The sequence below is a fragment of the Chlamydotis macqueenii genome, chromosome 1 (genome assembly GCF_036417535.1).
Source record: "Chlamydotis macqueenii isolate bChlMac1 chromosome 1, bChlMac1.mat, whole genome shotgun sequence".
Classification (NCBI taxonomy): Eukaryota; Metazoa; Chordata; class Aves; order Otidiformes; family Otididae; genus Chlamydotis; species Chlamydotis macqueenii.
Window position 1 is genome coordinate 86,272,173 of NC_141556.1, and position 15,649 is coordinate 86,287,821.

The 15,649-nt window shown below is 49.9% G+C and overlaps 1 protein-coding gene across 1 annotated transcript; it reads right to left on the reverse strand.

Moving 5' to 3' along the window:
- Positions 1 to 14,666, reverse strand: PTPN6 (protein tyrosine phosphatase non-receptor type 6). Its single transcript, XM_086759691.1, has 17 exons — positions 14,557 to 14,666; positions 14,275 to 14,372; positions 9,409 to 9,627; positions 9,028 to 9,150; positions 8,533 to 8,727; positions 5,579 to 5,801; positions 4,764 to 4,880; positions 4,483 to 4,596; positions 3,977 to 4,073; positions 3,475 to 3,554; positions 3,234 to 3,383; positions 3,013 to 3,144; positions 2,577 to 2,731; positions 2,211 to 2,278; positions 1,657 to 1,808; positions 850 to 947; positions 1 to 729 (listed from the first exon to the last, which is right to left on the reverse strand). Exons 3-17 carry the CDS (start codon positions 9,414 to 9,416, stop codon positions 621 to 623), a joined length of 1,821 nt encoding a protein of 606 aa, XP_086615817.1. The 5' UTR covers positions 9,417 to 9,627; positions 14,275 to 14,372; positions 14,557 to 14,666; the 3' UTR covers positions 1 to 620.
- Positions 14,667 to 15,649: the final 983 nt, after the last annotated feature.

Consider the following 15,649-nt stretch of genomic DNA (forward strand, 5'->3'; position numbering starts at 1 on the left):
TTCAAACAAATACACCTTTATTTACAAACAAAGGAGAAAACATGGCCATCACATCAAATTCTGGTATATGTACAGCATCCAATCACAGGATCAAGTAGAAAAGGGATCATAGGGCAGAGGGCTGGGATTCAGGCGAGAAGAAGTTTCCTGTTGAATTACAGAGGAGCTGACGTGAAATAGGCCGAAACTACCATATTTTAAAAGATGAGGCTTCAAGGAACACCAACAGGTTAAACTCTGACTCACAGCAGTGGGCAAAGGTTGGCTCCTGCAAAGAGCTTCCTTTGCTCTTCCTCAAGTCAGCTGAAGCTGACACAGCAGAGGTGAATTTGGGCCCCAGTGCTCAGAGAGCAAGGGAAAGAAGGGGTGTGATTTTTTTCCTGTTAATGAACAGTGAAGGGGCAGCAGGAGACTTTGCTGGCCTGCACAGGCAAGGGACAATGAAGTCAGTCAGCTGAGAAAAGCAGCCTGGCTCAGGGCACTGAAAGGGGGCGTGGAAGAGGAGGGGAAGGCCTAGATCCAGTCCAAGAGTGAGGAACGTAAGAGAGGCCAGGCTGGACATGAGCTCCAGTCCTGCAGCACAGGTTCAAAACCCCCACGGGGCTACCTGCAGCGTATGCCTATTTTTTCTTTAGTGAGCCTTTCAGCTTCTTCTCTGTGGAGTGCTGTTTCCGCACCTTCTCCTCCTTTTTCCCCACATTCTCATAAACCGTTGACTCCTCTTTCTGCCTGTAAGACCAGGGAAAAACAAGGGAAAAAGTGAGCAAGAGGAAAAAGCCAGCCAAGCCAGCAGGGAGATTATTGCCAGAGGCAGGCATAGCTGGGCCTCTGGTTTAGGTAAGCTCTTACTTGGAGGATTTTCGTGAAGCCATGGCGTGCACATTCCTCACTGCAGGGGGGTAGGCAATGTTCCCATACTCAGACTCATTCGGCTTGCCTTTCTGAGACTACGGGAGAGGAAAAAGCCAACTGAGAAGTCTGGAAGAAGCATGAGAGTCATCATGGAAGAGTTCTGGCTTTTTAACCATGCTTCATGCTAGGAACTCAGCAGAGGTTGGTGGATTGCTGCTGTCCTCGAGCTCGGTGCGCTCTGCCCGCTGCTGTCACAGAGGTGAGTGGCAGGGATGCTTGTACAAGGGTGAACAGCGGGGCAACAAATTTCTGGAGGCACTGGAATGCCTGAGAGTGCCGTGTGTCAGCTAAAGAATATTAAATGGAGAGCAGCAGCTACTGGATGCTGCCAGAGGGTACAAGGAGAGATGCAACTTCTCAGCTAGTAGGAGCAAATCCTTTCCACAAGGGCTTGGGAGGCAACTGCAGAACCAAGATGGGAAAGACAGAGAGGAAAGGAGAGGGCAAAATCTTTGCCAGTCTGAGATCCAGCTTGTAATAAAACAGCACTTGGTGAATAACACAGTTTAAATGCATTAAAACTTACTGCTGTTTAGCAATTCGGAAGGAGTTGGTACTTGAGCTGCCAATGTTGTCCCCTGAATTTTAAAGGGAGGAACATGGACTGAAATTTTGGTGCACTGTTGTAGTCTACGTAGGTGCGAGTGCTAGATTAAAGCTTGGGAAACAGAGCACTTGGGCTCAGACCCGGCACCACGCAGGGCCTAGACTCACAGAACAGAAAAATAGAGTCCTCTTTCTCACCTGAATAACTTCCAGCTTTTTCTTGGTTGTCTCTATGAACTGGCAGATGGCCATGTAGATGAACTTGTACTGGGCCTCTGTCTGCACCATCCCTGAGCGTTGGGCCCTCACCATCTGGATGGTCTTCTGGATGTCAATGTCACAGTCCAGCCCTAGCAAAAGGCACCAGAAAAGCTTACGGACATGTTCACTGACCCCTCTCTCTCAGTTCTCCACCAAAAGCAGTCACAGTGGAGGTCAGTCAAGAAGGTTCCACCTCCCTCCATACTCTTTACTCCTGTATGGACCTCCTATCCCTCCTTCCTCCTCAGCATCTTTCAAGTCTGGCCCTGGAGGAAGAACCTAAGCTCAGAGAAGGTTGAAGTCACAGCAAGTGGATACGGTGCAGAAATCCAGCAGCTGCCACACAGAAAGGACAGCCCAACCTTCTCGGCTCTGTGGCAGGTTCTCTCCCACTGATACCTGATCGTTTTCATCCCTTTGGCAGCTGGACTTAAGGGCACAGCCCTACTGGGTAGGCCAATTCACTTCATGACACTTTGGGCTCCTCTTACCCTTCGTGGAGATTGTTTCCACTATCATATCAATGACGATGATAGTCCCAGTGCGGCCAATCCCAGCACTGCAAGGAGAGGACAAGCAGAGGTCAGAGCAATACAGCTCCTGAAACAAAACACAGCTGCTTCTGGGGAAGGATGCGGCACTTATAGCAGCTGTTCTGCAATGCCACAGAGGAGTTGTGGATTCAACAGGCAGCACAGTTTGGTTTAAGGGCATCAAAGAGGAAAAAGCAAATACTGGGGCTGGCACAAGCTTCACTCTCAAGTCCCAGAGAAGAGCTGGCGCAGTGGGACAGACTTTCTACACCTCACCCGATGTAAAGGATGGAGCGTGCTCCAAATGCCAGCCTCTGTACCAACCTGCAATGCACCAGAATAGGCCCTGCATCTGGGATGCTCTCCTGCTTCTGGTTTATTTGGTCAAGGAAGCTGAGCACTCCTCCTGGCTCGCTGGGTACACCGTGGTCAGGCCAGCTCAGGTACTGGTAGTGCCAGATCTCACGCACAGCTTTACCCTGATAATAACAAAACACCCCACTGGTAAAACTGCAACCCAGTCCTAGCCCTGGCCTCTGTCCCAGGGAGAGGTGGGTCTGAAGCCAGAGGGAAGCTCTGTCTCCTGCACACTTCGTGGTGATTCCACCAGTGTGATTCCAGCCCAAACCATACGAGAACAGCAACCCCAAGAATGATACAAGAGCAGCATCACCACAACATCCAGCAGTTCCCAGCCTTAAACATACAATGACGGTTACATCCATGGGCTTCATGACAGCCCTCGACCAGGCACACTCACGTTATCCATCGGACACACACAGAGGTGCCGGAGTTTGTACTCCAATGCATCGTGCTCCCGGGTGTTCTCCACAAGGTAGGGACCGTATTCCTTCGTGCTGCCCACCTCTGGCCAGTAAGGCACACATTTGTTCTGTAGAGCGGAGAGGGCAAGGTAAGGACAGGCAGAAGGCAGGAAAGAGAGAAAGAGCAGCTCCAAGACACCTACAAACTGCTACTCACCCGCCCTTTTTCCACCTCCCGTGTGGTCATTACAATAATGCGCGTGTTCTCCTGCCACACCATTTGCCAGAAGTCATTGACTGTGGCATCCAGGCAACCCTGGCTAGCGATGTAGGTCTTTGAGCACTCATCTGGACTGATCAGGTTGTTCTAAGTGTGGACAGGGGAAGATTAGGAATGCTGCAGGAGCAGGCAGGCCTTCCCCCATTTTGGGCATACAGCCATCTTTCAAGAGTCTCACCTTGACATAGTTGGCATTGATATAGTCAGATCCAGGGATATTTGGGTCCCTTCCTTGGAGGATGACTCTGGAGTGATCGACTGGGCATGCAGTGAAAGAATAAACAGAACAATGAGATACTCTGTGCCCAGCCACATGAAGTTCTTTCATTGCCCCATGCTACATCATTCCTGTTATCCAGTGCATGTTGCATGCCCCATATTTTCACCTCTTCCTCTCTGGGGTCACACCAATCTCACCCTGTCCTCCCATCTCTCTACCCCTATGATGGACCATCAAAAGCTAACGAGCCTGATGGATCCCTCCCTACTTCCTTCAAGGACATGAAAAGGCTGTGACCTCTTTCATCAGCGCTTAAACCCTCAATGGGGCACACCTCGTAACCCATTCTGGAGGACAGAGGAGGCTGAGGTAGGGCTAGGAATGACCCAGACAGCTCTTCATTACCTGTCTGTGTCTATTTTTTTTTTTTTTTTTTATATAGTGGAGAAGCAAGACTCACAGGGCAAGATGTTCTTGTATCGGTTCTTGCTCTTGTTTTCAGGTCTCTGACCCTCATGACGGTCAAACAGGTGCTTGGCTTCCTGTTTTTGCAGACTCTGAGTGCAGAAGAGAGAATAGTCATGGCAAGGCCACAATGTATGACAGGGGAGGTGGGCACTCAGAGGAACAGTGGTGACTCTGGGGACACATGGCATGCTTGTGGGGGAGCAGAGAAGTGAGAAGCAAACCTAGACTTGAAAAGTCCAAGGTTTGTGCCCTTACTGTCTTGGTGACTCATTCTCCCAACCACCAATCCACATTTCTAACTCACTGGGTTCACTTAAAGATGACACTTACTCCCCAAAGGAACAGGTTCCAAATGGAGACTTCTTTCAGAGATAAATTGACAAGAATTTACAAGACACCCGAGAAGTTTGTGTCCAGGAAGAAATCAAGGATGGAGACTGAGGTGGTGCAGAGGGACTTCCCAAAAAGCCAGAATAATGTCCCCCAGCAGTTTCTTACATCAAATTCCTCCCAGAATCCAGCCTTGGACGTCTCCTCAGATAGACTCTTCTTGTTCAGTTCCTGCACTCTATTCTCAATGTCAGCAGCATTCACCCTCGTAGCGTAGTAGGGCTGGGGATAGGAAAACACGATGGGTTGGCATGAAAGACAGAGACTGCTGGAGACCAAAGTGTCCTCTTTGTGCTGTGGAGAAAAGAAGGAGAGGAACACAAAGCAGAAACAAACAGCAAGTAGCTCCCTCCAAAGCATTCCTTAGAAACAGAGAAAATAGGATTCACCTGCTTCAGGTATACAAAGGAGCCAGACATCTCCTCAATCCCAGTCTTCTTAAAGTGCTCCACCAGATCTGTCAAGCTGTCAAACATTTCAGCACCTCCAACTGTGTAGCGTCCATTCTAAATGGAGGGAGAATGTGTAATGTCCCACAACATTGCTATAGACAAAGCCGATAACACTCAGGGAAAAGTTAACGGTGAAGTGCAAAGCCACCACCCTGTGCTATCCAGAAAAGCATTTCCTCTGGCAGGGAGGTCAAATGGTAGTTTGCCCTGAGAATACTCAGTTCATAGCATGGTGAACTGACTCCTGTTCTGAACAGATGGAAGCCCAGAGAAGGTATATTGCCCTCAGCTCTCATTTAGGGTTTCTGTCCTTGAAATCTCACTCCGCTCTCTGCATCATCCCACATGAAAGAAATACGACAATTTGTGACAGTCAGGTTGGTAACATGCTTCAGACTAAGCATGAAGACCTTGCAGATGCCCCTCTTCCTCTTCCACGAGCTTTTAACTCTTTTGATGAACTCCTAATTAGACTGTGAATCCTCCTCTCTTTTTCACCACAAACTCCCTGTACTGGAGTTCTCGGTCACACCGAGCCCTGTTTCCTCCCATGTCTGAGCACCCAGCACCACCCATGACCACCCAGGCTGGGATGGAGACATAAGGAACCTGCAAGGTGACAGCACTTTGATCCAAATTCAGAAACAGAAACACTGCTGGTGGTAACGAAGCTGACAGGGCCCATGCTTTTTAGGACATGACCAGCAGAGACCTCTTCCACTCCCTTTCCTTTTGCTTTCCCAACTGCTTACCTCACACATGATCTTGATGTGGGTGACTTTGAGCCGGGCCCCAGAGGCACTGGTTGCCCCAGCTGCTGGAGCATCAGATCCAGGTTTAAGCTGGTCAGTGAGGACAGACAAGACAAAATCCCCAGGTTTGCTGAGACTCTCCCGCACCAAGAAGGTCCAAGGGGTGGCTTTGGCCTGGAGAAGTGACTCAGCTGCAAGGCCTGACAGATGTCCATGGTACCACCTAGGAAAAAAAAGAGATGAAAGGTGGGAGACACAGACAAGTGGATGCTCTTGAGCTGATGAGCGAAGGACAGCAACACTGGGGAAGGGAGGAAGAAAGAAAGGAAGGGGGAGACAGAGGAGAGGGGAAGAAAGAGAGAAGGAAACCAAGAGAGGAGCAGGATCTTGGGAAAAGCAGATAAGACAAAGAAGTAGAGAGCTGGCAAGAAAACAAAAGGGCAAGGTATGAGGTGGAGATAGAAGGGACTTGAGGAGCAGAATGCTGGTACCAAAGGACAAAGTGGAAAAGCATCAAGTGTGATCCAGTTGTGTGACAGACACAAGCACAGGTAAGCAATGCTTGCTGGCTTGCAAGACTGGTTGGGAGAGGGTAGTCTGTGGGTTTCAGCGCCTCCCAGCATTGCTGGGATTCCAGCCTTAGTGCTGTACAGCCCGTTGGAAACTCAAACAGCAGGGAGACAAAAATAAACCCCAGTGAGTCAGAAACTCTCCCATTGGATTTAGCAGCACCCAGATGGCTGTACTGGGATCAGACCCGTTAGAGAACCACCCTAGTGACCCCTCCTTCTGAAACTCAGTCACCTCTTCAGTCAAGGGATAATTCCCATTATTTGGACACATCACACTGCAGCAATCAGCCTAGCCATGGGAGTGAACACCAGGAGCCACCTAGATCCCATATTTTGCTCCTGGTACTTATCACTGTTGTTGATCCATGTGTTCCTGTCCTCAATGCAAACACCCAGTCAGCAGCTTCTTCTCTCCTCTCTGCCCAAGGTGAGAAGCATCCCCATTTGACCAAGGTGCTCTGCCTTGCTGTAGGACTGGCCCCAAGGCACAGAGGGACACAAGCGTGGTGCAAATGGCACAGGTGCTGCCAAGCCCCTTCCCACCTACAAAGATCTCTAGGGGCATGTGGGCCTGCCTGCTGGCATCTCACTGCACCGTGCGGTGTGGGTGCAAGTGGTGGACACCAGAAGCAGGCTGGGAGATGGGACAACCTTGGCCTCTCCTCCTTCTGCAGGGCTTTTGGCAGAAGAGCCCTGCAGAAACTCCAGATTCGACCCAGGTTGTCTCTGTGCAGATCCTCTAGTTCCTCATGCCTGTCCCAGACTCCACAGTCTCTTTGGACCACACCAGAAGGTCCTGGGGGGCGCTGCTGAGCTGCCAGAGGCCATGTTCACTGCAGCTCTGTCCCGCTTCCACAGAGCTGCCTCAGCAGCTGGAGAGACAGCCGTTTGGGCCATCTCCCCCCACAAACAGCATTTCAAAAGCAGGTAGCTGTTGCATCAGACTGTCTTGCAATGCCCCTCCCTGCTCCCGTTGCAGGTACCGCAACAGGCACCAGACATGCACCATACGTCACTACGTGCACTGCTGACAAGGCCAGGCTGATGCTCAGTAGAGGAGCCAGTGTGGTTAGAGCTGTGGGAGCATGTTTGTTGCCCATGGAGCTGATAACAGTGGAGGCCTGTGGTGGTACTGGTGTCTATGATGAACTTCACATTGTTAGGGCTATCTGCTCCTGCGAGCTGAAATGGAGTTCAGGGGGCCATGCTCCAGTTACAGAAGCAGCTGGGGCATTCATTCACCCCTGCATCTGGCCAGAGCAACACATTCCTCCACACAACATCTAGGGACCATTTAAACAGTAAGATGTGACAGACAGTTACTGTGCCTTGGTGAGTAACTTCTGTTGATCTTCACCTCAGGCACTGCAAGAAGTAGCTGATGACTTTCATTGCACAGCAGTCATTAATTTCTGAGCCTCCTCCCAAATAAGTGCTCAGCCACCATGTGCCAGTGCTTAGATGCTTCCCAGAGAATGGTTGACCTCATCTGCTCAAAGAGGTTTCTGGGCCTCCCCTCCACAGGTAGGAAGGGGTTAATGGGTCCTGTTGCCCCCCCCCCCCCTTCCCCCAGTAGAGCCCAGCTCTTCAAAGCCACGTGATGGAAAATCACTTGGGGAGAGAGTGAGAGGAGCTTTCGTAAGAGCCTGGTGAGGGGGAGAAGTTTCCAACCGCAGGGAGGAAGAGAGGAAACAGCAGGGCCACAACCCAACGGCCCTGAGTTGGAGAGGACATGCAGTTGCTGGCCCCTCTGCAGCCTGACCCCAGAGTAGGGGCAGGGGCATACCCAGATGTTTTGCCCAGAGCATCTTTGCTCCGTGTCTCCAGGTGTGCAAGGAGGACCTGCCCACCCCAGAGCACGGTGTGACTGCTCCTCGAGCTGCATCAAAGAGCCTGAAAGCACAACACAAGGGCAAAACCACCTGATTTGATTTAGGAACTTGGTGTCAGAGACATATGCAAAGTGGTGACAAGAAGGAGACTAAGCAGGCTAGGAATAGCAGGGGAACATGGTCCTGCTCTCCGCTACACGAGTCACTCAGGCCTGGGGTAAGGCTGAGGGCTTCCACATAACACGTCACTCTGCGGACTGCTGCAGACCCATAACCAATGCCACAACCTTTGCTTTTAGGAACAGTGTATAAATAGCAGAGGCAACAGGAAACCAGAAGTAAAAATAGAGCCCTATTAGGTCTGCTGTGATGGGCCAAGGTAAGTCCAGCTACTCCTGGAGATGCTGTCCTCGTGGAAGCATAGGAGGATAGGGGAGGCAGGAGGCACTTTTTGCAGAGTTTGTCCTGGGGATGCAGGCAGGGCAGAAAGGCCATCAAACACAGAGGAGGCCTCACCACAGACACACCAACTGCTTTTCTTTCTCCGTACCTCTCTGCAGTGGGGTCGGAACAGTTGAGCGGGTATCGCAAGTCGATGATGGTTCCATCTTTGTCCTGCAGTGAGCCCTGTTGCTGCGTGTAGTACTCCACCAGTTCTGACAAGGTGGCAAACTTCTCCCCTCCATATAGGTCATAGAAATCCCCAGTATTCTGGATGCGGATGTGGGTTACCTGGTCACCAACCCTGTGGGATCATGCACAGAGTGGTTCAGTGAGGCCATTGGAAAAGATACAGAAAATATTCTGCATTACCTCCTGCCACAGAACAAACCATCCCAGCCAAAGGAGATAACTAGAAAGAAGCTCCTGGGGCAACTTGAGGGATAGTCTAGAAGATGCTGGGAAGCTCAGGTTCCTTTACAGCTTGGAAAGAAGTCAAAAGGAATAAGGACAGGATGAAGAAGATGCCACAGGACATGTGAGGTTCTAAGCATTCTGCATGTGTAACCCTGGAAAGACAGAAGTTGGGGTCCAAGTTACTTACCGAACTGAAAGAGAAAAATCCCCCTGATTCTTCCGACTGGGTCTGGCCAGAAAGCTGCCATGGACACCTCGTCCCTTCAGTAAGGCTTCGGCTTCCAGCCCACTCAGGTCACGGTGAAACCACCTACGACAGGAGATAAAAACAAGACCAAGTGAACAAAAAGGGCCAGGCACTGTTGTGGAGATTTGTACAGTGACGAATGGTCCCTGGTCAGCATCCCTAGAGATACCCATAGAGGTAACAGCCAGCAGCAGCATCTCTTCCTACCCAATACCTCCTCCAGCCTATGAAAGGTTTCCATTGAGATATGGGTTCCAGGATGATCCCTCCCTCTTTCCTGGTCCCCCTCCCCACGTACACACGCTTCTCGGCCTCTCTTACCTTACCATCGTGGAGGGCAAAAGACAGGGGGCCAAGTGGCTACCACCAAAGCAAGTCAAAAAACAGAGAGGAAAAATCAGTTTGCACTGGCGAGAAAAGGGAAGTTGGAGGTCTGTGCTTGGAGTGCCCAAAGCCAAGCTGGTTTTGCGCCTCTTGGGAGCTGGCCATCTATCTTCTCCAGGCGTCTACCGGTGGTCCATGCAGACTCTCTCCATCCACCTGTTTATGGATACATGCCTTGATCTCTGCTCCTCTGCACAGCGCTGTTGGGCGCAGGCAGGCACGAGCCCATGCGCAGCTGGGCACGCGCGGCTCCAGGAACAGGAAGCGCTCTGAGCCATCAACTCCCCAGCCCCGAACTGCTTTGCACACACTTCTGCTTCTCCTTTTGTGTCTTTCCTCCCCATCCCCCCTGTTATTCTTGGGTCCTTGTCTTTTTTCACACCAGGGTTGACTCTGCAAGTGCATCTTGGGTCCCACCCGTGCTCAGAAAATTCAATTCTGCACATTTTCCCCCCTTCTTCCCCAAAAGGCTGGTGAGAGCCATGAGTGCTCCCCACCCTCAAGCCCTTGCTGTGGTGCCAAGGGGACCGCAGCTGCCTGGGGTCACCCACACACCTGCAAGGCTGAAGCAGGCAGCACACGCTAGCATACGCTGAGCAATGAAGGACCCTCCCACAGGTTACGACCGCCCAGCCACACAGCTTGGCTCTGCTGGGCTGCCCTCAGCTACCCAGCCGAAACCTCCATACTCTGGCCTGCTGATGCACTATCCTACGTGCTCTGTACAGCCAGGCGGGCAATCTGTGCAAACCCAGAGCTGCAGACCTCAAGGCTCAGGCTAGCACCCTAAGCACAGCGCTGCCTTCCTGAAAAGAGCCTGCTGGGGATGCGACTGGCGGCAGCAGCGGTGGCTGGAAAGGGCTGGGGTGGGAGGTGGTGCTGAAGCTGCCCAGAAAAGCAGGTAGAGAGGAGGGCAAACAGCGGGCTTATGCAGCACCAAGAGAGCTGAGCCTAGGACCTTCAAAATCCCAGAACATTGTACTGATGAGGCCAACGCTGTTAACCTGGACAACCAGTTAAAAAGAAGGAAAACTGACCATTCACAGTTACCTAGCCAATTCCAGCCTACAGCCCTTGACTGCACTTTTCCATAGCACCAGTTTCAAGGTCTGCAGGTCTCACAAAAGAATGGGAGCTCAGCAGTGGCCCAAGAGGGCAATCCAGCTGGCAAAGGAGCCTGACTCTTCCTGGGGCCATCTCAGCTACCCTGTGTGGTGATGTGGGCAGCAGGAACAGCAAGAGACTTGCTCATTTCAAGCATCAGCAGCTCTAGACTTCCCCGCACACCACCAGACTGGGAAATCCTGCAAAAAGGCTGAACAGGCTGCTAGCAACGACAGAGATAAAACTCGTGGCTAAGACAGAAACTAACAACAAAGGGAAGTACAGGAGAGATGAGTGGGAAGCTAAACTTCATTGCTAGAAAGGCAACCCGGGCACCTACAACAGCTTCCTTTGAAATACTTCTAGTTTCACACACATGATGAGCTGGGATGTGGTGAGCTGCAGGGATCCAGCTGTATGAACTTAAAACAGATATTTAAAAAAAAAAAAAAAAAGATACTTTAAAGGCATAGAGACCTGTGGCTCAAGGGAACAACTTTTAGACAAAGTTGTAGAAGTTGCACCTAAATCAGAGCCAGACTGGCAGTGGCGCAGGAAAGGAGCATTGCTTAGTGCTAGGAGAGAAATGGCAGGAACTTCTGGGCAGAATTCCTGAAAAAGAACTACTGATGTCAAAAGAATATGAGATTATGTAGGTGGATATGAAGCCACAGTAGACAAAAATAAAACCTAGGCATCCCTATACCTTATGAACTGGCTGAAGCAGAAAATCTGTCCGAGGAAGGACATCAGTGGGACACGGGGGGACAGGGAAAGAACATGGTAGCAAAGAGTCTAGATCAGAACAGAGAGGGTGAGTTATGCAATTCAGTCTCCTCCAGCAGGACAAACCACGGGGTGCAGTGTAACCCACACATCAGTATTCGTGTGGATACAAATCTCAAATCACACAATTCACAGAACAAATTTAAACTTCTGGTTGCTTCCAGCTCAGGAGAGGGCTGGACGCATGCAGCTGCCTTGCTGTCTTTGGTCTGGGCCATCTAATTAAAAACTACCAGCGAGAAGCTCCTGCTGTAAGGGAGTGAAATATCACCGCAGAGAAGCAATTGGTTGGTGTCTTTGAGGTTACTCTCACAAATGGCTGCAGCATGCAACAGCAGACTGTAACTGAGCTGCTAAAATATTTTCTTAGTGTAATTAACAGGTCAAGAGATTTCACCAAAGAGACTACTCCTATGCTGTTGTTTGGCTTTCAGCGCAACACAGACAGCAGAACCTCATCTTGTAAATCCTTTGGGAAGCCAAGCCACAGCTAGCATAGGAACAAATTTAGAGGAGAAGATAAATGAATTAGCTAATTAAAAGCCACCAACATCTGGACCACTGTAAAAAAAGACACAGAGAAACTGGACAGAATCCAGCATAAGGCCGTTAAGGCAGTGAGGAGCCTGGAGCACAGCAGAGATGGAGGAAGCTGGGTTTGTTCAGCTTGGAGAAAAGATGCTTTAAGAAGGGATTTAACAGCTGTCTGAGACTACCTAGACAGCGACTGGGGGTTTTAAAGCCACACTCTTCTTCACAGGACACAGCAAAAGGACAAGAGACAGAAGGCACAACTCGCAGCAAGGGACATTCTGATTAGGTATCATGAAAAATTGCACACGCGCTCCCCCGCAAGGGCAGTTCAGCAATTGCCACAGGTCCCCAGGGAGGCTGAGGACTTCACTCTTGGAGAGGTTCAGGACTCACCTGAACAAGGCCCTGAGCAACCTGACCTAGCATTGTGGTTAGCTCTGCTGTGAGCAGGGGGTTGGACTAGGTGATCCAGAGGTCAAAATGGTTGTCGAAGGAACTGTATTCCCTAAGCCTCTGTTTGCAGCTACTTGTAGGGTCAACTGTCAAATCCGTAACAAATTTATCATCCTTTGGCAAGGAGCTCCGCTGCTCAGCCACAGAAACACCCACTCCACTAGCTTGCTTATAACCTGCTCCTTGCTTGTTTTTACTAACATCTAGTTGCTGTAAAGAAAAAAACATTAACAACTGATTCCTATTCATCTCCTCCAAGCTGCTCGAGAGGCAGACCTGTAATGTCCGTATCCTTCCTCAGCTCTTTGCCAGTCTAAGGACTCCAACCCTACGTAGGTGTATACAGAGCTCTTCTACACCTCTGATCGTCTCTGCTGTCCCTCTGCCAGAGGTCTCCAACTCTGTTGTATTGTTTTGGAGATAAGGGTGAAGGATGGCACGGAGCTGCAGTGTTCAAGATGCTAGCAAGACATGGAGATATACAGACACAGTGATGATTTCTGCTATTTGTTCACCACAACAAAGCATTAAGCTAACAATTGCATGGATTTATATATGACCACAGTCTTACTCCAGAGAGGTTACAATTAGCTCGCAGTTCATTGTTTTATTTGTAATTTTGGAATTATTTTTATTCACTAACATTGTTTTACCTATGTCTGTATTTATATTTCATCTGCTGCCCACTCATTCACTTTCATAAGTGAAATTCTGCAATTATTCACAGCCAGCTCCCACTCTATTATCCTGAATAACTTTCTACCATCACCATACCAACTCTGTTTCTACGTTATCTGGGAATATACTGAACAGTGTGTATTTCAGGTTGGGCCTCTGATCTCATCACTGATGACTTCCCTTTGCTGTAAAAACTGGATGTTTATTCCCATCTTCCATTCCCCTATTTTCTATTAATTCTTTACCCAAGAAAAACATCATATTTGTTCTTGTGCCATGACTTTAACTTTACTCAAAGACTTTGATGAGAAAATCTTATCAAATAATTTTTTTTTGGAAATCCAAGGAAACTGTATCAGCCAGACCCCTCTTATCCACAAGCTTGCTAAGTCTCTCAAAACCCTCATTTTACAAGACAGGATTTGCCTTTGCAAAAGCAGACGCTGACTCTTTAATATAGCCCTCATTGCTTTCTCTGTTATAGTGTCTACCCTCTTGCCCAGCTACCAACTTTATTGTTCTGTGCTTCCCTCACATTTAGGGATCCCATCTGGAGCCCTTTTTGAGAATCAGTATTGCATTTGTCACTTCTAATTCTCAGCACTGAGACTACTTTAGAAGGAGGTTTTGCCACTCTGCATTGTAGTTCAGTTGTTAGTGCAGAGCAAAGGCCACCTGGGCTTGGAGAACGGGCAGATGGACCATCTTCCTGTGGCTTGCCCAAGCCAGATACTCTCTGTCAGGTCTTGGGACCCCAGGACGGTGCGGGACCACTGTGGTTGCCCAGCTCCTTGCCACAGAGTAACGCTGAGCGAAACCCATTTCCTTTGCACCACACCCAGGGCTGAGCACCCGTTTGGACTCACCATGAAGATTTTATGTCCTGCTGTTCTGTAAAGGGCTATAAAGACTGTAGCAAATCAAGAAATAATCGGGATTTAAAAGGGTCAGCCGCCTGACCTCTCTCTGTAGAAAAACATTCAGAGATGCTGCAGCTGCAGGGCTGGCAGAGTAACTGTAGAGGACTGGGCATCACAAATCCCGCTTGCTCTTTATCAAATGGAGAAGGAGCAAAAATAACAGCAATAACAACGTAAAACACCATGAACTCTGGTCCTCAGGCTATCCTGTAGCTCTTATTTTAGGTGGGTTTTTTCCCTTCTGTGCCTGATTCCTACCACCGGTATTTTTCTTTTTCTCACCAACAGCTCTTGTTTTCTTCCCCTAACCAGCATTCACAGCACTCACCCACAGGATGGCATCAGGATCCTGACTCACAGATCCCCACTGATGGGGCACTGATAGCAGCAGGTGGAAGAAGCACCACAGCTCTTAACCAGGGGGTTCTACTAAAGAAAATAAAGCAATATTGGAATTATCAAGATAGTATCTTGAGACAGACTTGGGGGAGAGACCAGAGATCCTGACAGAGAAGGAGTGGACTCACATGGATGCTTGCAGCAGTGAGTGCCACCGCTCTGGAGGAGCAGCTGGCAGCACTTGGGCGCTGCGGCACCTCCGGTGACTCACCTGTCTCTGATCCGCACAGGCACAGTCCTGAACTCTGCCTATTCCTCAGCAGACTAGGAAGAAGGTAGCTCCAGGTCAGGCAAACCGCGGGCCTCAAGCAGGCGGCTTGATTTTCACTATTTGCAAAGCACTTCCTGGGCTGTAGTTAATGAATAATTAGAGGGTGGGGGAAGGCCAAGGCCAGGCTAGGAGAGGTGGATGGAGACGGAAGGGCCTGACGGCTCTTCCTGCCTCCTATCCACTAAGCTCACGCCCTCACTGGCTACATTCCTGTCTGGTTTGTAACCGAAAAGCACAGGAGGCGAAACCGGACACAGCTCTCTCACACCTGGCTCGCAGCACCCTGCTCTCCCAGGCCTGGCTTCTTCACCCTCAGCCCTGCCACCCTGGTCCTGTGCTCCTTCCCCAAAAACCTCAATGCTCCCAAGGCCAACAGGAGGCTACATGCAGACAAGAAGATGCTACAGGATGATGCCCTTTCATTTGAATCAAGTCAGAATCACAAAACCTCACACTGGAGCAAGGCTGCTCCACTAGGTTTGTCTCTCTTCACTCCCAGAAGACGCGAGAGAGTGTTTTACACCATTTGTGTTGTTCTAACGCAGGCTGCAGCCAGATGGGGCAAGACCAGCCCTCCCACACCATACCGCTCCTTGCTGCATCTCTCTGCTGCCTTTCACGTTAGGGCTGACGTGTTTGATGGCACATGCAGCCGAAAAACAATGTAGACACAGACACGGGAGGTAGGAGGGAGTCAGCTGCACCGACCCTGCTGGAGACAGGGGTCTTGGCAGCATTTCTGGCGCTTGCTGAACAGCACAGGGACCCGTTACCCAACATGTTTTGAATAGCACTTTTGTAAATGCTTGCTCTCAGACAGAGCTTAGCACTGCTGAAATGTTAAAAAAAAAAGTCACTTTGATATCAGCTCCTATACCTTGACACCAAGGCTTGTATAAGCAATTACCTAGCTTGTATAAGCAAAACACTAGCACAAGTTTCACCAGGCCTGAGGTGAGCACTGCTGTAACTGCCTCTGCAGCAGGGAGAAGCATCTGTGCCGGAGGAGCACTGCTGAGCTCACGTTCATTCA

What these genes read in the sequence shown, in the direction of transcription:
- PTPN6 (XM_086759691.1), bottom strand. An exon ending in TCCGACCCCACTGCAGAGAG is followed by an intron (nt 5,802 to 8,532) that starts GTACGGAGAAAG and finishes TTTTTTTCCTAG; the next exon opens with GTGGTACCATGGACATCTGT. An exon ending in CCTATTCTGGTGCATTGCAG is followed by an intron (nt 2,279 to 2,576) that starts GTTGGTACAGAG and finishes CTCTCCTTGCAG; the next exon opens with TGCTGGGATTGGCCGCACTG.